Here is a 21,981-nt window from a genome sequence, read left to right as displayed (position 1 = left end):
ATTGAAACCCGACCATTACGCTATTGGCGACTGCTTGAACGAGTAGTGAGTTTTTTTTAACGTTTTGACATCGTCCGAAATACCTCCGCTCGATTTGTTTACACAAAGAGCGTCGCTTATATGCTAATGGTAATTCGTGTTTCACTTCTCAATATGCTCAACTCAAGGTGAGGAGCATTATAGTCATCCACATACAGTACTGTTTCGCTGTTTCACAGCTCATCAGTGCGGCTAGACAGGCAACTACCTCAAGCCAGGATTGAAACCCGACCATTACGCTATTGGCGGCTGCTTGAATATATATATATATATATATATATATATATATATATATATATATATGTATATAAAGTTTTTCGTACCTCTGTGTTTGAAGACAACACCAGATTGCTAGATGGCGTTTGGATGTGTACCCTTACTGGTGATAATTCACGTATGCTTAAATAGCCCGGTTATAATTCATAAAATGTTACTAAAAGCAAGTTAAATTACTCTTCAACCTACCTGGATAAGTTTTTTTTTTTTTACAAAGAAAAATAGATACTGAAATAATTCCAAGCTTTATAGCAAACAAAGCAACATGATAAATGTTACCAACTTCATGATAAAGTACTCTTTTATCTACCTGGGAGAAAATCGCATTTTAAGGCTAATTTAATTTTACGATATAGGTGCAATTTTGTTAAGTGAAAGTACAGCCGCACGAGTACCAACAATTTATAAGGAAATTCAAATTGTGTTTAGAGACGTTTTTATGAACTATCACTGGGACATTTAAATCAACTATCAACGATATCTTATGGACGTCATGTATCCGAAAGTTAGGTATCAATTTAATAGAATGTTATAATTAAAAAGTGATCCCCGGCGGAATGTCATTTTTATTTATTCATAATTTGTTTGGTAACCTGAAAGTTAAGTCTATAATCGATAATCCCCAGGCAAAATTAAAATGTGAATAGGAAATAATTGACAGGTAGGCGGGAAACACTTTCATTTTCGGTCTAGATTTTTTTTTAATATTTCACTGAAAGTGGAATTACTGTATTTTTATAATCAAATTATTACTTGAAAATTGAATGTAAATCCAAATGTTTAAAAATAAAATAAAAAAAAATTTAAAAAAACGATATTGTTTGACATTCCCACCCGCAATGAAATTTAACTATTCCTTTAAAATCCAACAAATATTTATTTTTCATCAAAATTAATCAAACCGTCAATGAGTCCGGCTGTTAGATAGCATGTAATTCTTTTCATTTATTGGGAATTATTTCCACTAGCGAATCCCCTGAACAATTGAAAATTGAGAACGAGACAAGCAAGAATGGACGAGACGGCCAAGTACATTGCCAATTTAAAAGCAGTAAAATGTTAATATTTGCGATGGAATATAGCATTCAAAACTGCTGAAAAAACACCAAAAAATTACGCAGGTAGGTTTTCAAGTAAGTTTATTGACTATGCTAACCATTAGTTGCATATTTTATTTTTGGATACTTTTACGAATCGTCGTTGATTTTAAAACATACCGGGATTTATCAGAGAGCACAAACAAACGGCTAAGGTAAAAAAAAAAAATCCAATATCGTCGGGATTATTTCACCAACAAGAAGAGGGGGGTAAGAAAAGGAAGTAAGGGCTTGCAACGAAATGGTGAGGTTGCTTACAAGCAGTATTTTCTTTCAATGTAAAAGTAACAATTAACTGGTAACGTTTGCCGAATAACAGTAACGCGGTAATCAGCTTAAGAGACGATAGGTAACTAGCTTCTCAACTAATCACAAACCCGTAGTGAGACAACTCTTTTTTTATACATCCTAACTCTCAGTGGCGAGATTTCCAACGTGATTTCCAACGAGATTAGAATGTCTATTTAACTTAGTACGAAATAGATACGCAGTTTCTCCGTAATGGCAAACCAGCAGTTCAGTGTCTTTTCTTCCCTCCGACCCACCCTCGGTAAGTCAAATCAATTTCAATTCTTACAATAAATGTTATCATAGCTAATAAGTTAATTTTGTACCGACCTAGCTTATTTTCTTGCGTTTTAATGTTATTTTAAATGCTATTTTTTAAATCTCATATTGGGGTTTCACGAGCAGTTTTGTAAACAAGATGGCGCCTTACAGTTTCTTTATTGAAAACAAACCTATGAAAACATTGTGGGTTAAATTTATTGAAAATATTTGAAACGCTTTTTCAATACAGGTGGTTTATTATATATATATATATATATATATATATATATATATATATATCACAGTAAAATCTGAAACGTGCGTAAATATGAAAAGTGACACCAGGAAAATTTACGTGTTTATCAAAATATAATAGCACAAATGGGTCGGAAATTCGAATTTTGTTTTCAGTTTGAGAAAGAATTATTAACGTGTTTCAGAAATTTAACCATTTAAATGAAGATGAACATTTCACCCTTTCGTTTTGTTTTAAGTAATATAGAATAAAAAATGTTATCAAAGGCAAGATAAGTTAATCTTAATTCAATTTTAAGTGTTTATTTTAGTCGAAATCCGGTTCACTCAAAACTCCAAAGAGTTAACAACTTTGCACTAATTGTGCTTTAAAATAAAACAAAAAAAACAAAACTTGCAAATAAAACACTAAATACTATACTCGATTATCTATGCAACCGCGCTGAAATAGTAAAGTTATTTGAAAACTATTCTTAGCATAAGGCGGATGCTTTGTAACTCTTCTGTGTTTCCACCTAACAATTTAAAAAAATCGTGAAGCTTGCATTTAACCTGAAAAATCTATTTAAATTCGCGCGGTGGAAAAAGTGCACAAGCAACAAGGAATAATATATCGTAAAATTGAATATAACTACTGTTTTTGAAAATAGCGCGGTATCCTATGCATAAGCACCGTAAAACCCTATCAGGTAGGCAGAAGATTAACTGATCGTGACTTGTTTTTCATTTCTTTAAACTAATTTTAACTGTTTTTTAATTATTTTTCGGTGTGTGGGCTGCACATCGGTAGCGGCATAATGTGTTTCCGTTTGGAATTCTGAGAACCACTTAACATGTACTCGTTTTGTTTTTGTGTGACGTAAAAATTCGTAAATACAGGAAGCATGATCAAAACAGGAGGCTGTTATTTGCTGTGACACCATTGGCCAAGTACAACGTCACCTAACTTTTCACAAACGAGGCTCTAATTTAAGAACTCATTGTGTTATTAGCACCTGATATCGTTATGGACTTAGTCAAATTTAATTTTTGTTCAAATCCAGAATTCCTCTTTTCATGACGGTGTGGTGTGATAGGGGGCTTGATTTTCATTAAATTATCTTTTTGCCCCATTCTGCCCTCCTGGGGAGGCAAGTAATTTGGGGTTTGTATTACTGTACACATAGATTCGAAAAAGTTGTCAAAAACAAATATATAACAAATAAATGTTATCAAAGGCAAGATAAGTTATCTTTCTACCTAACTGGATATATTTTTCGTGTTCTTTTATTTGATGTAACATGTTTATTCAGCTCGAAAAGCATACAGTGTTTACCGATGTATTGGAAAATTCCAAATGGCGGCCGACACTCTCTTTAACACGGTAAGTTCAGGAAAAGATGTTATAAATATTAAACTAGACAAAATACTGTTAGAAATTCGCTCATTATGTGTTACCGTGATATTAGTTGACATATATTCGGTGTTTTTTTAATAGTATCTCTCTCTCTCTCTCTCTCTCTCTCTCTATATATATATATATATATATATATATATATATATATATATATATATATACATATATATATATATAATGTCTGGGTAGGTTTATCCATTTAAGGCGTTGAGTGAAATTTGAAAATCAAATAAGAGACGTGTTATATTTAGCACTTTAAAACAAAATAACAAATCGAATTTATTTTTTACCTTTATAAAATAAACGAATGTTTATTTTAAAGAGATATTTCGGGATATACACTCCTTTTTCAATATATATATATATATATATATATATATATATATATATATATATATATATATATATAATGTTTTCTTCTTATTCTTCGTCATGATGTTGAGTGTAACACGTCTCTTATTTGATTTTCAAATTTCACTCAACGCCTTTAATGGATAAACCTACCCAGACTTTCAAATCACGCGCGACCACGCTAAAAACAGCCTATCCTGCCTTGACAGAGTACAAAATAGACTTCGTGGCTTAGTGGGGGATGCCCTTTTCTCTACCCTGCAACCTCTCTCCCACAGAAGAGACGTTGCGAGCCTGTCCTTGTTTTATCGTTATTTCCATGGCAGATGCTCGTCTGAACTCCAATCTCTGGTGCCCCCTCGCCAATCTTTCACGAAAAACACCCGTCTAGCTGAATCCACTGTGAAAAATTTCCCCCACTCTATATCTGTGCCTAAATCAAAACGCGGATTCCATGAACAAAGCTTCTTTCTTAGAACTGCACGCCTGTGGAACTCTGTTCCGTCTGCCTGCTTCCCACCGGACTATAACTTGGATGTCTTCAAGTTCAATGTTAACAAATTCTTAATGAACCGCCCCTTTAAGTAAACACTTCAGCAAATCTCCTCACTAACTTAATGTACTTGCAATAACCCTTATCCCTGAGTGGCTTTCGGGCTTTGATAAGTGGTGATCACTGTGTAATAAAAAAAAATAATCCGGCTACAGAAAAAACACAGCTAACATCAAATGGATTTAACTTAAAATTTATCCATTCAACATCATGACGAAGAATACAAGGAAAAAAATATATATACAGATAGAAAAGGTTGTGTATATCTCTGAAATATATCTCTCTTTAAAAATAAACATTCGTTTATTTTATAAAGGTTAAAAAATCGTGTTATTTGGCTTGAAATTGTTAAATGTAACACGTTTCTTATTTGATTATATATATATATTATTATTTTTATTTTATATATATATATATATATATATATATATATATATATATATGTGTGTGTGTACCTGTATGACAGTAGAAATTAATGCTCGCTTGTATAGGTGTTTCCTACTGATATATTAAAACAAGAAAAACTGACAAGGTACTAACCTTTGCAACTCGGATAACATTGTTTAGTAATGTTCTAACCTAAAAACGTATATTGCAATTTGGACGTAATGAACTTCTATTGAGGATCACGTTTAGGGTCCATTATAGATTAGTTTAAATTGTAAGCATGTCAATACAGTCGAGGAAAAAGGTAAGAGGAAGGGATTTCCAAAATCTAGCAGTCCGAGGAATATACTAGAGTATCTGGAGAACCCTGAAATGAAGGGGTGAGATTTTGTTACTAAATGCGCGTGTGCGAGAGATTCTAATCAATCTAATACTCCATGCAAGTGAGAATGTCGGATTTGTAGAAGTACAACTTATTCTCGGGTCTAAGTAATCTTCTAGCATGATATAGGAACTCGGTTTTCTTTTTTCTTGTTTTTGCAACCCTAGTGCTACCAGATCAGGCTGTCGCAAGATATTGGCTTCCTAAGACGAAATACACCTAATATTGATGCTTTTTGTTTTTCTACTTTTTGCAAAACTTAATTTTGTTCTGCAAACAAAAATGAAAACTATAATCAAAATTTTTTTCTATTTTCCTTCGTATTTCATCTTCCTCTATTTCTATCTCCCCCACTTTCTGATTGGTTTCCTAACTTCATATGTACCAAACATTGATACTGTAACCCGTCTCCCATTGCGATGTTCTGCAGAGCAGGGAACAAAAACGATAAAATCCAGTATAAAACCACGAACCAAACACTACAATCTACCGATTAAAGATAAAAACAGCTTGAATAATTAAAAAAGAAAAACAAAAAAAAACTACAAAATAACTTCATGCAACATGAATACTATTTCCAAAATAACTGGATTCGACCTTAAATCACCCGAAATGGTTGATATGCCGTAAAACTTAAAAGAAACAATTTGCAACAGCTGTTAATGTGTTAGTTATAAGAATAGCCATTTTCTAAGGTTTCACGAATTACACCCCATAAGTTAAACAGAAAGACGTTTCTGCTTTGAGTAAGGACGCTAAGAACGAAATAATAAAAAAGAAAACTTAGTCAATTTCAATGATATAGAGCAATTTGTAATTAAATTATACAGCGTTTTCTAGAAATCATTTATTTTTTTTATATAATTTTAGACAGTTAACTATTTTTTTTTATATTTGCTACTTGATTATTTTTTTTTTACGTAGTACAGTAGTCAATTGAACAATATAGTAATCGTTACTAATGGAAATCTGCTAAATTTAACTTCCGTGGAACGGCTCATCAAGAACTTGTTTATGTTGGACTTTAAGACAACCCTATTGTAGTCAGCTGGAAAGCAGGCAAACGGAAGACAGTTCCACCGGCGTGCCTCTACCTACACGTATATTCCATGAACAAAGATTCTTAGAACTGCATGCCTGCGAAACTCTCTTCCGGTTCCTTGTTTTCCAGCTGACTACGATTTTGTTGCTTCAAGTCGAACGTAAACAGGTTATTGATGAGCTGTTTCCTTAAGTAATGCAATTCACTACATTTCCTTTACTAGCGATTACTACGATGTCATCCCATTGACTGATGTACACTCATTAACACTTATCCTCGAGTGGCCCACGGCGCCTTGACAAGTAGTGAGTTATAAGTAAAAGAAAAGTCACGATAATGTAAAGACTTCAATTTAGTTAGATAAAGATGGTTTTAGTAATCAGATTCATCGTGCTATTAGTTCACAAATGTTTTACACAATAGTGAGAATTACCGACCTCCAAAACAAAACTCAAACTTTTTTTTACATCGAGATCACCACTTATCAAGGCCCAGAAGCCAATCGGAGAGAAGGGTTATTAATTGTACAGTTACCAATGGGATAGTGTTTTCTCACAAATAATTCAACTTTGACCTGTTGACAACGTATTTTTTTTACTGTGTACGTTTTCAGCGGCCTAATTTTCTTTTTTTTTGCGTTTTAAATTATCCAAATACACAATTGTTAATACTTCCTGTATTTTTTACATCGTTCATTTCCGTAGTACGTTTAACATATTTTAACGCAATTTTCTCACAAATATATCTACTATTTTACAATGTATTGTTTTACTGTGTACGTTTTCAACGACCCATTTTTTTTTAAATTTTTTCCACGTTTAAATTAAGATATTTCAAAAATTTTAATTTAACTTGAAGTGTTATGGTATCTGTTCAGTGCACATTTACATATAAGTATGGCAAACCACTTATAATTCAATGGCTGTAATTTTTTTTCAAGATTAAACAATTATAAACAGAACGACTCATAGAAATCTATCTATATTCTTTTTTCATTTTAATATACTTTCATAGATATGTTTCTGTTATGTCACAAAAAACTATTGTCTTTACGTCACAAGTGTTACGCTCATACAGGAATTCCATAGCTAATATAACATACTGACCCAACGGTTAGTCTAGTATATTATAACACTACAGGTAATTAAAACAATAGAAGAATGTTCCTCCTTTCTTCTACATTTTCTGGGCTACTTTTAAGTGGGCCATCCTATATCCTGTATATATTTCCGCTTGAATTAGTCCCGGAAATACTTAGTACAGTTGTATGACTCATTCTTAGTTTTTTGTTTTGTCTTTTTATTTTGCTATAGGAAGCATAGGACTATTTAAAGAGATGACTTTTAGCATAAGCGATTTTGATAGCAACTAGTCAACATTTTTTTAATCATTTAAAGGCTGACACATATGAGTTTATAAATTGTGACTTCTTTTTCTATTTCAGTTCAGTTGTTTTTGATTGAATTCAGTGTTTAGATCAATTTTATTTATTCCAACAATCACTCTTTTCTGTTCGTGATAAAACAATCCTGGACATCTACACCGTGTATGTTTCGATCGTCCTTTTAGAAGGTCCTGGATATGACCTTACACTATATCTGATGGTGAAGCTCAACTTGTGGGCTTTGGGGAGTGTGGAGCCACCCCTTGCCATTATTCCCAGGTCCATTCTGACCCAGAGTGGTAGTACTTGTTAGGGTCCCAACTATGGGTTAAATAGAAACATTTTTGAAAAAAAAAATATTCCATTACAAAACTTTGTCTTCAAAATCACTGGATCGGCATTAAATGACCTAAAAAGCGTTGATATGCCGTAGAACAAAAAAAAAACAACCAACAAATCCTTTTAGAAAATCTCTTGAGTGTAAATAATACTTATAGTTCTGGTTGAATTCATTCCGAAAATACTGGGAACTCTTGTTTGTTTCATTCATTCTTTGGTTTATTTCTTATGATGAAAATCACCAGAATATTTAAAGAGTACGCCTTGTAAGATAATTTTTGACTGGATATCAGGAGCAAGGTAAATATTTTGTTTTCAAAGCAGTAAAACTTGCGTTATTTTTTTTCTATTTTGGTTTGCTTTGTCTTTGATTGAAGTTAGGATTTACGATTGAATTTAGGATTTACATACTTTTATTTCTTGTAATATATAAAAGGCTATATATTCGTATTTCTCTCCGTCTATGTATTTTCAAACTCTATATCCTCCGAAACTAAAAGTTGCACAGCTGGCTATAGGGACCTCAAATGATTGGATTTTTATGGACCGTTCTTTTATGAGTCTTTAACCGGATAGAATATGTTTTATGAAGTCAAAAATGAGTCAAAATTTTAAAAATTCGTTGTCCATTTTTTTACATTCATCATAGATTATTTAATCCGTCCATATGCGTTTCCAGTTGGTACAGTAAAAACGGCAACAGCTTTAAATAATATAGATTTGTTTTGGTTTCAGTTCTAGTTGATGTCATCCGAATACTTTTTTTTTTTTTTTACTTTTGAAATCACGACTCAATAATAATACATACGAAATCTTGAGAATTTAAAATATATTTAACCGTATTTCCGACCCCTCAAAACGGGGTAGCCCCCTCCCCGCAAACGCTTCTATGAAATATCCTTTTTTTATTACATTTATAGAGCATTTACATCAAATTTTCAATTTAATTTTCCAAAAAAAGAAAAAAAAAATTTCAACAGATACCAAAACAATTATTTTAGTATGCGTATTCTTCTCCCAGTTTTGGTTTTATAGTGTGAGGAACGAGTTTTGAGGAAGTTAGGATGTGTTTCTTACCCCATTTATATATATATATATATATATATATATATATATATATATATATATAATTTTTTTATTTATACAATATTATTTGCTACATATGTGTACATGGGTTTATGCGGTGATTTCTATTGCCATACTTAGGTCACTAGTTTCTCTGATGACGCTAAATTTCGGAATAAATTACAGCTAAAAATATATACACATATGACACCAATAATGTCAATAATAGAAAAATATAGCGCGAATTCAAATTAAACTCTATTATATTAACACCGGTCTCTCCTTGGATTAAGATATCAGTAACCACAACCATATAACCAATATCTGTGTATATATATATATATATATATATATATATATATATATATATATATATATAAAGCAATAGAAAATATTCCAGCATTATTGGAATATTTAAAGAGATAGACTCGTAATATGACGGTTCTGGGAAACAGAGCTATAGTCAATCCTTTTTAAATCATTTAAAGACCAGCAGATGCGAGTTGAAAATTGCGACATTTTTCCATTTCAATTACGTTGTTCTTGATTGAATTCAGGATTTTCATCAATTCAAGCTAATCTAATTTATAAAACTTACTATATCTGTCTGTCAGGTTCTTCTCAAACGCTATCTCTTCGAAAACTTAAAGACGCAGAACGGCGCTAGGGATCTCAAATGATCCAACTTTTTATGAACCGTAGTTTTTAAAGGATCAAAACTAAAATTAAAACAAAAAACAATCATACATATTATATGTTCATCTGTGTTTATTTTTGATGAGTTTATATACGTGTCACGTTGGCACAGTGGTTACGTCACCAGCTTTGAATGCTACAGTTTTGCTTTCGGTTTCGATTCTAGCTGATGGGCCCCCAAATCCATATTATTTTACTTTCGAAATTACGACCCTTTAATAATATACATAAAACTTGGACAACTTAGAATATCATATTTAAGCGTATCTTCCCCTCCCTCGCTAGTACTTTAATAAAAATATTTTCTTTTTTTTAATTTTAATCCAAATTTTGGAATGAAACATTTACTTTTATTTGGAGAAAAATGATTTTCGAAAAAATATTAAAACAGTTACTTTAGTATGCATACATAATTATGCTCTTATATCTGTTTTATAAGACTAAACTATTGTTATATATGTCAATATATCTTTGTCGTTTTTTTTAAAAAAATCAGTATGTTCTCGAACAGGCTGAATGTATTAATGCTTTTTTGAAAAGGAGTTATTTTTACGAAATAAGCTGCTGATTCTTCTTGTATTAAGTAATCTTGTTTCGGTGTTTCTACATAGCATGAATCTAAATGGCTTTACCGTACATTTATCTAATTTTAAATTATTTAACCGTACCATAATTTTTCCCCTAACCCTAAAAAACTTACCATAAATTTAACCCTAACATAAAAGAAACAAAGACATTTTTTTTACATTAATTCTGAAAAAGTTCTACTTATTTTTATCTTGCTATTATTAATGATTCCTGCCAGTCGAAATTTAATTCGGTTTACTCAGTTCATAATAGGAACTTCCATCACCAACACTGGATATCCTTAGAGTCTTTTATTCATAAAAAAATATCAATGTTTGTATTTTTATTAAGCCTAATTTTCATCTATTTAACCTAACCATAAATTTTCCCTGACATAAAACAAAACAAAAGTTTTCTCAATTCTAATAGGAACTTCTATCATCAAGACTGCGTATCTCTTGATTCTTTTCTTCATGAAAAGTATCAGCATTTATTTTTTTTTTCTTAAGTCTTTACAAAATATTAAGTTAAAATGTGTTTGCAGAAATTACCCCCAACAATTTTTTTTTGTGTAAAAATAATCCGACAATATACAAATATAAAATACAAACGCAAAGGTATACTACTATTTCTATTCAAATCACAATGCTAGTAAATTATCAACGATATAATTAATAACAATTAGTTGGATATTGTGTAAATACCTTTTCTTTTTGTATCAATCTATATAATTTATATATATAATCTACATAATTTACTGTTAAAACTTATTCTCTTGAGAATAATAAATTTCTGTCAACTTCCAAAGTACCAAGAATTAATAGATTTGTTTCAAAATTAAGTTAAAGTGTCAAGAATTGGTGGCCCTGTTTAAAAAATTAGGTGAAAGTACAAAGAACTAATAGCTTTGTTTAAAAATTAGGTGAGAGTGCCCAGTTACGCTAACTGAAGACACCTCAACATTTTCTAATAAATTGAAGACATTTATAGGTTTTCGTGTATGCTAAAAACGAATATACCAGGGATAATTAGCGCAGACTAAGTGTTTCCGAGATATAAATACCTGTATTATGCAATGTGATTTTTAGTAGTTTGAATCGGCCGCCATATTTGTTGGTTCGATAAAACGGTCCAGTAACCATGTGAAGACGTGCTGTGAATATAATTTTACGAAATTCTAACATTTATTCAATCTCATTTCAAGCTAATTCGAATATCGACTAATTGCACAAGACAAATTCCGGGTTTGTATTACTGTACACATAGATTCGAAAAAGTTGTCAAAAAACAAATATATAACAAATAAATGTTATCAAAGGCAAGATAAGTTACTTTTCTACCAAACTGGATATATTTTTTGTGTTTTTATTCAATATAACATGTTTACTCAGATCGAAAAACATGCAGTGTTTACCGATACATTAGAAAATTCAAAATGGCGCCCGACACTCTCTTTAACATGGTAAGTTTGGGAAAAGGTGTTATAAATAATAAACTAGACGAAATACTATTTAAAAAACACCGAATATATGTCAAGTTATGTCACGGTAACATATATTGAGCGAATTTCTAACAGTATTTGGTCTAGTTTATTATTTATAACATCTTTTCCTGAACTTACCGTGTTAAAGACAGACTCGGGCGCCATTTTGAATTGCCCAATACATCGGTAAACACTGTATGCTTTTCGAACTGAATAAACATGTTACATGGAATAAAAACACGAAACATATATCCAGTTAGGTAGAAAAGTAACTTATCTTGCCTTTGATAACATTTATTTGTTATATAGTTGTTTTTTGACCACTTTTTCGAATCTATGTGTACAGTAATACAAACCCCAAATTCCCTTCAAGATTTCAAATTCATGGAAATTCCAATGAAATTTCAAGATAATTCCACATTCACGAACATTTCAAAGAAATATAATTCCAATTGCAATATAATTAATTAAAAAAATATTCTGAGTGAATACAATTACATCGACATAATGTCGGAATTTGGCAAACAAGTGCGCCTCTATATGGAAGCGGTACCCCTGTTTAGGGTAAGAGTTTTACAGTATCCGTTGGAAAATCTTGAAAAAAGACGAAACTTAAAAACAAAAAAAATAGCAATATGTTCTATAATAATGCGCTGAAAAAAACTGAAGCTTTGCTGCCTTCATATGCTGCCCGTTCAAACATGGCTGCCAGTGATTTACATTGAAAACACAGGTATCTTTAAAATTCACTGGATGAATACATAATGTAATTAAATCCTTTTAAGTGAGAGAAAAATCTAGTCTGTCCTCGACGGTCTTACTTATAAACAATATGATATAAATGCGCGAGTACCTCAAGGGTATTTTCTTGGACATTTCTTATTCTTGATATTCATAAATGACCTGTCTGATAAAATTGTTTCTGAGATGGGTATATTTGCTGATGACGCCACTCTTTTACTGGAACGACGAGAAAACAAATTAACACATATCTAAGGAAATGGCAGAAACACTAGAGGATGACCTCCAATCTGTAGTGGAATGGGGACAAAAATGGATGGTCATATTCAATGCTGCCAAGACTAAGCTCGGTTCCTTCAATAATTACAAGAAACCTTCTCTACCACCAATAGCAAAGGTCGAAACACATTACCCGAAAGTACTTCCTTTAAACTTCTCGGCCTAACCTTTACCGAGAACATGAACTGGAATAGATACATGAAGAGCATTTCCAAGCCTCCTGCGAAAAGGTAGGCTCCTTCTACCATGCTAGAAAACTACTTACGCCTGAGAGTATCTTGTACCTCTATAAGGCCACCATTCGCCCATATATGAAGTATTGTTGTCATATTTGGGCTAGTGCATCTGCTATTCGTCTCATTTCTTGACAGGATTCAACAGACAGTCGCCAACCTGATAAGTCCTGAACTGCTATTTAGGCTTCAACCTCTGTCCCATCGACGAAATGTTGCATCCCTCTGCCTGTTCTACAAGTATATTAATGATGAATGGTTTGACGAATTACAAGCACTTGTAGTCCCTCGACGTGACTACCTCCGACACACTCAACAAGCAGCTTAATCCCACCTCTTCACAGTAGAGCTCCCTAGGTGTAAGAACGCCGCCTACTCCAATATTTTCTTCCTCGTAACTGCTAGACTTTGGAACTTCCTTTCTGGAATTCTGCTTTCTCAAGTGTACTGACATGCGGAAGTTCAAATGTAACGTGAACAGACATTCTGCTACCTATCTCCATACATAATACCCCTGAAACGTATGTTCCTGATAGCAGCCCCCTACTTCAAAGTTGCACTGTTCTCTCTTTTAGGGGTGAAAACTGGATTTCCCCTGCGATATATGCTTTCAGTTATTTTATTGATAAATTGTTAGGCGTTTTCAGTTGGCGTAGCGGAGCAATTTAACCAAACATTATTTCTTAATGAAAAGTAGATATTTAATTCTAGGCAATGGATATGTCGCACATCTATTTATGAACTTTGACATAGAAATTTAAATATTATTTGATTCTAAACAATGGATATGTAACACATTTATTTATGAACTTTGATATTGAAATCCTAATATTATTTGATTCTATACAATGGATATGTCACACATTTTTTATAGTTATTTAGAATTGGAACATTTGTTTTGTTTGTATTATTTGGAGCTAATGCTTCCTCCCCCATATAGAACGTTGTTCTGAAAAACGTTTATCTAACCTTGACCTACTGTTGTGGTGTTAGTGGAAGTATAAATGACAGACACAGTAACAAATACACACATGTATTAACAAAATGTATAAAAGAGGTAACTGAAAAATATATTTGCTCATAGCAGGACTAGTTGTGAACCACACTCTGCTTCGCGTCTTTATCCGAGTAGTGCAATAGTTCATTATTCCTGGTAATAGTTGCGTCTCCAACACCTTAAGGTCCTGGATATGACCTTAAACTATATCCGATCGTGAGGCCCCAGCTTACGGGCCTTGTGAAATGTGGAGCCATTTAATTGCCATTGCTCCCAGGTCCACTCTGACCCGGAGTGGTAGTACCTGTTAGGGTCCCAACTATGGGTTAAATAGAATCCGACTTAAAAAAACAAATATACTCCATTAAAAATTGTTCCTCAAAATAACTAGATTCGGCATTAAATAACCTGAAAAAGGTTGATATGCCGTAAAACAAAAACAACCAACCAACACCTTAAGGAGCGCCTTTTAAACGGATTGAATTCAAAACGGGGTTCACCTAAGCGACAACAGATTACTGACCATTCCTTAAGGTTTTGCATATAGATAATTTGCGCAGGCGTATTAATGAAGCGGTCTTCCAAGTCTAATTTTAACACATCTTTCTTTTTTTGTTTCCAAAGTTACTGGTAACACTTCTGCTTTTGGTAAAAAATCTCAGTTTCTAAAATATAAAGATTTTTTTTTAAAATTTTGTTTATTGAAATGTAATAATTATTTTATTCAAACAACGAATATTTTGCCTATTTATACAGTTGCTAGCGGTGGGGGAGGGGGCACCCGACTTTGCTTGGATGTAAAATACGCAAAATATTATATTCTAAATTGTCCCAATTTCGTATAAATTATGATAAAGTCGTTATTTAAAAAAAAAGAAAAAAAATGTACTTAAATGTCATCAGCTATGATCGAAACCGAACCCTTTATAGCTGTTGACGTTAAAATTGTACTAACATGACACGCATATGAACTAAATAAAAATAATCGAAGATAATATAAATAATGAATGCCGAAATTTATTTTCAATCTTGCCCCATTATTGACCCCGCCCGTGGCGTTGCTCTTCTACGACGGGGAGTTCAAGTTATATGAGATTCTTAATTGAAGTAATGTTATTTATCATTCTGGCTAGGACCATGTTGTTTTAAAAGCAAACGGACAATGTAAACGTTGACCTGCCAATGAGGCGCCTTTTAAAGGGGATCAAATCAAATCTCGGCGCTCGAGGGTAAAAGATTAGTGATCACTCCTTGATTTTTGAAAATCTGTCTTTTTTTACATGTCTATTAATAGAGCAATCCTGGTGATTTCCGATTCTCATTTTAACCCTTGTTCTTTTTTATTTCAAATTTAGCGGAAAGTATATTTACACACGTGTGTTCAACGAAGAAACAATAATAAAATGGACGAGAGATCATCCCATGAGTTAAAGGAGGTAAGTTTTATTTATTTATTGCCACATTTAAACTCCGTAATGTTATTTTTTACTAATAAGGACATATACACATGGGAGTTTACATTCTCTTTCGCAGACGCCACAATTTTAATGAACAACCGTTCTTCTAGATAAAACATACCCATTCCTGTGTCTCGATCCATCTTCTATCATTATATGTAATCAGTTTTTTTTTAAATAGTCAACCATATAGGAGCCTATTCGTGACCACACACACACACACACATACACACACACACACACACACACGCACATACATTTAGCTTTATATTATAGATATGTACAGATATATTAATGGTGGAACGATTTCAAACTTTTTCGCGATTCCGTTCCAGTTCTCGATTCGGATTCTTTTAATATTTATACATATTTAATTAGACTTGTTTTTTTTGTTGTTGTTATTGTTTTGTTTTTTATGTAAATTTTCAATTATTACAAAAATCCCAAGTAATTTCCGGGTATATTTTTTTTCCAATGATTTCCTTATAATTTATTGAGAATTGAAAGACAACAAAAGGTTTATTTTGATTTTAAGCAAAGCCAAATTGTAACAGTTCGTCGTTAGTGTACAACATCCTACTTGAAAGTTTTCATAAACAGTTGAAAATAGTCGACGATTGGGAAGCAAAATGAGAAAACGATGTAAGAACAAAATATTAACAACGTCCCCCATTGTCACGAACGCATTTCTAAATAATGACCTTACTATTTAGAAAACTATTTTAATATGGAGAGGGTGCTGAGCTTCGTTTACTATGATATGCCTTCTTTCTATGAATGTTTAAATTTTATTTTAATTATATAAATTTGGTGGGTTATTTAATTGATATGCTTTGCTTTGAAAAAAGATAAAAAACAAAAACGAGATGCAAATAATAGCAACTAGCAGGATCTGTGGAAATTCCACAAGGGATTCATTCATATGTAATATAATGACGTTGGTATTCATGGCGTAAATAGAGATGATCTGATATTATTGTAACTCTTGTAAAAACTGCTAAATATTTATTTAAGGGGGCTAGTACGTCCATCGTAGACAAGTCGTTAAGTACGCTTAAATATGATATTTTAATTCTAACAGATTTCGTATATATTATTATAGATTTAATTTTATCCGTATAAGCTTGAGGTCCTTCAGCTATAATCGAAGCGAAACCAAACATTATGAAGGATTCTTGATAAAATTATTTATAAAAAAAAAAAAAAAAAATTGATCAATGGAATTCCATCAGCTATAATCGAAATCGAAACCAAATCTTATGAACATTCTAGATAAAATTATTTATAAGAAAATAAAGTACTTGAGTTTCATCAGCTATTATCGAAATCAAAACACAAACTAATGAAGAATTCTTGGGAAAATTATTTATTAAAGAAATGGGAATCCATAATTAAACAATAGTCACTTTTTTTTTTTTTTTTTTTTTTTTTACAAAGGCATCACCACATTATCAAGGCCCAGAGGCCACTCAAGGATAAGGGTTAAAGAGTGTACAGTAGAAATTGGTCAATATAGTAATCATTAGTAATGAAAATTTGGTAAATTTAATAACTTATATGGAACGGCTCATCAAGAACTTATTTACTTTAGACTTGAACACAACCATATTGTAGTCAGCCGGAAAGCAGGAAAACGGAAGACAATTCCACAGGCGTGCAGTTCTAAGAAAGAAGCTTTGTTCATGGAATCTACGTTTAGGTTTAGCCACAGATAAAGAGTGGGGGAAATTATTGATAGTGTTTACAGCTAGACGAGTGTTTCTTGTGAAAGTTTGGCGAGGGGGGACCAAAGATTGAAGCTCAGTTGAACACTTTCCATGAAAATAACGATACATCAGAGACAAACTCGCAACATAGATGTAATCGTGACACGCAAAATAAGACTCACGCTATCGTAAAAATATATAGTACTTTTAAGTCATAAAAACACGCTCCTTTCATACTATTAACCTTAAGTACGAATGACAACACGAAAAATATGACAATTACATGTCATTTTATGATTTTGCTGATCGGCCTTAGAATTTCTGGTAAAAATTACTTAACTCCTTAAAATGTAATAGTGTACCAAATGGGATCAGTTTAATTATATTTATCTGCACAACTGAACCCCCATTCTAAATTGTAAAATAACGTTTCAGTGTGCCCACACATAATCGCCTAAAAAGTAAAATCTCATAGGCTTTGGGTATTTTAAATGTAAATGAAAGTTTTCTTTGTCAAGTTAACAAACGTCTCTAACTTGTGATAAACTTGTGAGATTTCCATCTATATTTTCATTTGTTCCTAAACCAAACAAAATATATTAAAACAAGAACTATTTCAAATGATATGGTAAGCAGACCAAACTAGCACCAGAAGAATATCCAAGCATGTTTAATCTTTTATATTAAAGGCGAAGGCCATCATATAACCTTTTCTCAAATAGGTACAAAAAACGTTTTAAAATCTATGATATTGAATAGGCAAGTGAACTCGAAAATATTTAATTTCCTTACAATAAAAAACAATAAAAAAATGAAATTAGGTTTGGAGAGTTTATATATATATATATTACATTTTCACCCCAAACAAGGCAAATTGCCACTTTGGTGTAGGGGGGGGCTACTATTAGGGACAACACCTACATGGGTACTATGTAAGAATTTGGGTAGCAAGATATCGGTTCACGGTACACTTGAACTTCTGCATGTCAGTACAGTTGGGGAAGCAGGGAGCTGGAATGGAATTCCAGAGCCTAGCGGTTCTGGGGAAGAAACTAGTGGAGTAGAAAGATCTTTTACATCTAGGGATCTCTACTGCCTATCGGGTTTGTCGATGGTGTCTACGTCGTGAGGGCACAAGCGTCTGCAGTTCGCCAGAGCATCCACCATAAAAATACTTGTAGAACAGAGGGATGCAATATTTCGTTAATGTGACAGAGGCTGAAGCTTAGATGCCAGTTCAGGGCCTATCAGATTGGCGACTCTCTTTTGAACCTTGTCTAGGAGCGAGAGAGTAGTAGCATATGCACCAGCCCAAATGTGACAGCAATACCCCATACATGGGCGAATGGTGGCCTTATAGAGGTGCAGGATACTTTCGGGTGTTAGTAGTTTTCTAGCACGGTAGAGGGAGCCTACATTTTTCGCAGCGGCCCTGGAAATGATTTCAATTTAATTGTTCCAACTCCTGTTTCCTGTGAACGTTAGACTGGGGAGTTTGAAAGACGTACTTTCAGATAGTCATTGGGCATTGCCATTGGTGGCAGAGAAGGTGTCTTGTAATTATTGAAGGAAACCAGTTTAGTCTTGGCAGCATTGAATGTGACCATATATTTTTGTCCCCATCCCACTACAGATTGAAGGTAATCCTCTAGTGTTTTTTGCAATTTCTTTAGATATATGTTCATTAGTTTTCCTGTCGTGCCTGTTATAGTGTCGTGTTATCAGCATATATACCCATTTCAGAGGCAATTTTGACAGGGAGGTCATTTATGAATATTAGTAACAATAGAGGCCCAAGCATAGACCCCTGAGGCACTCCCGCATTTATATTATATTGTTTAGATGCACCGTCAAGAACAACCTGGATTTTTCTCTCATCTAAGAAGGATTTAATTATGTTCAGTATTCTACCAGTGATACCGTATGATCTAATTTTCCTGATGAGACCCTCGGCATACCCTGTCAAAAGCCTTGGATATATCTAGGGCTACCGCTCTGCCAGAATTTAGGAAAATTCGTCCCGGGAAAACTCGTCTTGGGAAAACTCGTCTCGGGAAAACTCGTCTCGGGAAAACTCGTCTGTGGAAAACTCGTCTGTGGAAAACTCGTCTCCGGAAAACTCGTCTCCGGAAAACTCGACCCCGGAAAACTCGTCCCCTTTCGCTAGGTAGGAAAACTGGTCCCGTATTGAATAAATATCGATTTAAAACACATTTTATGATCGTTCTTGAAGGAGATATTGTTTTTTTTTTAAATAGACTATAGCCCCCCATAATATTTAAAAAAATATTTTTACTTGTTTAATGTTTTTTTTTTTTTTTTTAAATAAAATCGATTTTCTAAGTGTCCGTTTTCTACCTAACTGGCTAAGTTCTTAGTAGTTTCACTTATTTTAAAGCGTTTATTATGTTCATAAACGAGACCGCATTTTTTTTTAATATTAATATAAAAAAGAATTTACTTATTAACTGTAGTTTAATTTATTTGGAATCGTTTATTCGGTAAAGAAAAAAAAAAACACACACACACACACACAGAAAACAAACAAAAGTGTTACGTGAGAACGAGAAATAATGTCCGGTATATCACATCTTAGGGGTCTTGGTAATCGCTAAAAAATAGAAAAATTAAAGAAATTACTAAGGAAGATTTGGTTTTAAAAAGAAAATAATAAATTTTAATATTTTTTTAAAATATAATTTAGAGAGGGGGGGGGGTAAAAACTATATCTCCCTCCGAAAAACAACCAACAAAAAATGAAATTAAAGATTCTCTTGATAAACGATAGCGGAGTTTTCAATAAAATTGATTAATAAATTTATTTAGTGATTACTTTTTCTCTTAATAATTGATTTTAGAATTTTGAAGTAAAACTTAAAAATGAGTTAACGAAAGATTGTTAGCACATGACATCTCTCGCGCATAAAAATAATTCGCTTTTAATTTATTAGTTAATTTTTGCAAAATTTGTACAGGACGACAATAAATGTTGATAATTGATAAAATTATAATTTTAAATAACGCATGAGTGCATTTGGTATGAGAGAAACCAAAACATCACAGCGTTAAAATAAGAACAAAAAATGTGTAATTAACTTTGTATGAACATAATAAACGCTTTAAAATAAGCGAAACCACTAACAACTTAGCCAGTTAGGTAAAAAAATGGACACTTAGATAATCAATTCTATTTTTAAAAAAAATTAAACAAGTAAAAATATTTTTTTTTAAAACATTATGGGGGGCTATAATCTATTTAAAAAAAAACTATCTCCTTCAAGAACGATCATAAAATGTGTATTCAATCGATATTTATTCAATACGGGGCCAGTTTTCCTACCTAGCGAAAGGGGACGAGTTTTCCGGGCACCGCTCTGCTCTCCCCCGCTTTACCAGTGAATGGTATATACGTTCAGAGATTACAGTTAGGATGTCTGCTGTGGAACGGGCTTGTCTAAACCATATTGCTGGTCAGTCAGAAGTTGAGCATCTGTAAGGTGATGGATTAGATCATGATTAATTAAGGGCTCAAATATTTTGGCGAAACCTGAGAGGAGGCTATTGGGGCAATAATTTAACGTGTCAGTTCTTTCGCACGAATTCTTGAATACTGATACCACAGAAGCAGGTTTCTAACAGCCCGGAAAGCAAGATTAATTAAGGCATTTGTTAGAGAGTTTGGAGCGCACACGGGCCAGTTCTGCTGACCAAATGTTTTAATAGCACAGTGTGGATGAGATCGGGTTCACATACTTTTAAAGTGTCAAGTTTTGTTATGATAGCATGCACATCAGCAGAGGTGATATTCAGATTGGCTAGCCCGGCGCCAGTCCACAAAGGAAAGTCAGGTAGGGGATGGTTGGAAGGAACCAGTATGTTGAAAAAGTTGGTATAAAATTTTAATTACTTCCGACTGAGTAACACCCAAATGTACAGCTGGCGCCAACGAAATTTATCCCCCGCCGTGTTCAGAGGATTTAAAACTTGTTAATAATCATATGAACTCCCTCGAATGATGGCACAATAATTGTAGCGAATAAATGCGAAACGATTACAAAGACAATAGGCACGTTTTAAATGACCAATAAATAAAATAAATTAAACTTCGCTAATCAATGTAAAATTTAGTCCTTCTTAGGCTTATGTTGTAAAGGAAAATCTTCTAATAATAAAAAATTAAAAAAAACAATTTTTTAAAAATCGGTTTGGAATCGGAAATTTTTCCGATTCCGATACATCAAAAAGTTCCGATTTTTCTGATTCCGCCTAATCGTCCAAAATATATATATATATATATATATATATATATATATATATATATATATATATATATATATATATATATATATATATGACAAGTAAGTGATACAGAATATTCCGCGTTTCATCCACGCTGGGATTCATTAGGCTATGCACTTAAGTTAAATCGTCCCAATACACACACACACACACACACACATATATATATATATATATATATATATATATATATATATGTGTGTGTGTGAATAAAAAGGAAAAACCTAAAAGAGTAAAAACAAAAATAAAATCAACGTTTTGTCTGTATTTCAGGGGACATCATCAGGATTTCTATGCGAGGATGTACAGGAAGACGGTCATATCACATGCGAAGAGAAGTTTAGTTCTCTTTCTGTACTGGAGAGAAAACATTTCATGATTAAAAGAGAATTTATATCACATGAATCA

The 21,981-nt window shown here is 32.7% G+C and overlaps 1 protein-coding gene across 1 annotated transcript in view; it reads left to right on the top strand.

Moving 5' to 3' along the window:
• Positions 1-1,403: 1,403 nt before the first annotated feature.
• The window catches only part of LOC145254712 (uncharacterized), a 120,184-nt gene continuing 99,606 nt past the window's right edge, over positions 1,404-21,981 (top strand). The window contains exons 1-2 of the mRNA XM_080113383.1: positions 1,404-1,436; positions 15,467-15,547. Coding sequence (XP_079969509.1) covers positions 15,515-15,547 — 33 coding nt within the window. The 5' untranslated portion in view covers positions 1,404-1,436; positions 15,467-15,514. The remainder of the gene's footprint in view (positions 1,437-15,466; positions 15,548-21,981) is intronic.

Source organism: Euprymna scolopes, chromosome 30 (genome assembly GCF_053919585.1).
Source record: "Euprymna scolopes isolate OS-2025 chromosome 30, ASM5391958v1, whole genome shotgun sequence".
Classification (NCBI taxonomy): Eukaryota; Metazoa; Mollusca; class Cephalopoda; order Sepiida; family Sepiolidae; genus Euprymna; species Euprymna scolopes.
Note: the sequence above shows the minus strand (reverse complement) of the source record. Positions and strands in the feature narration are given on the sequence as shown.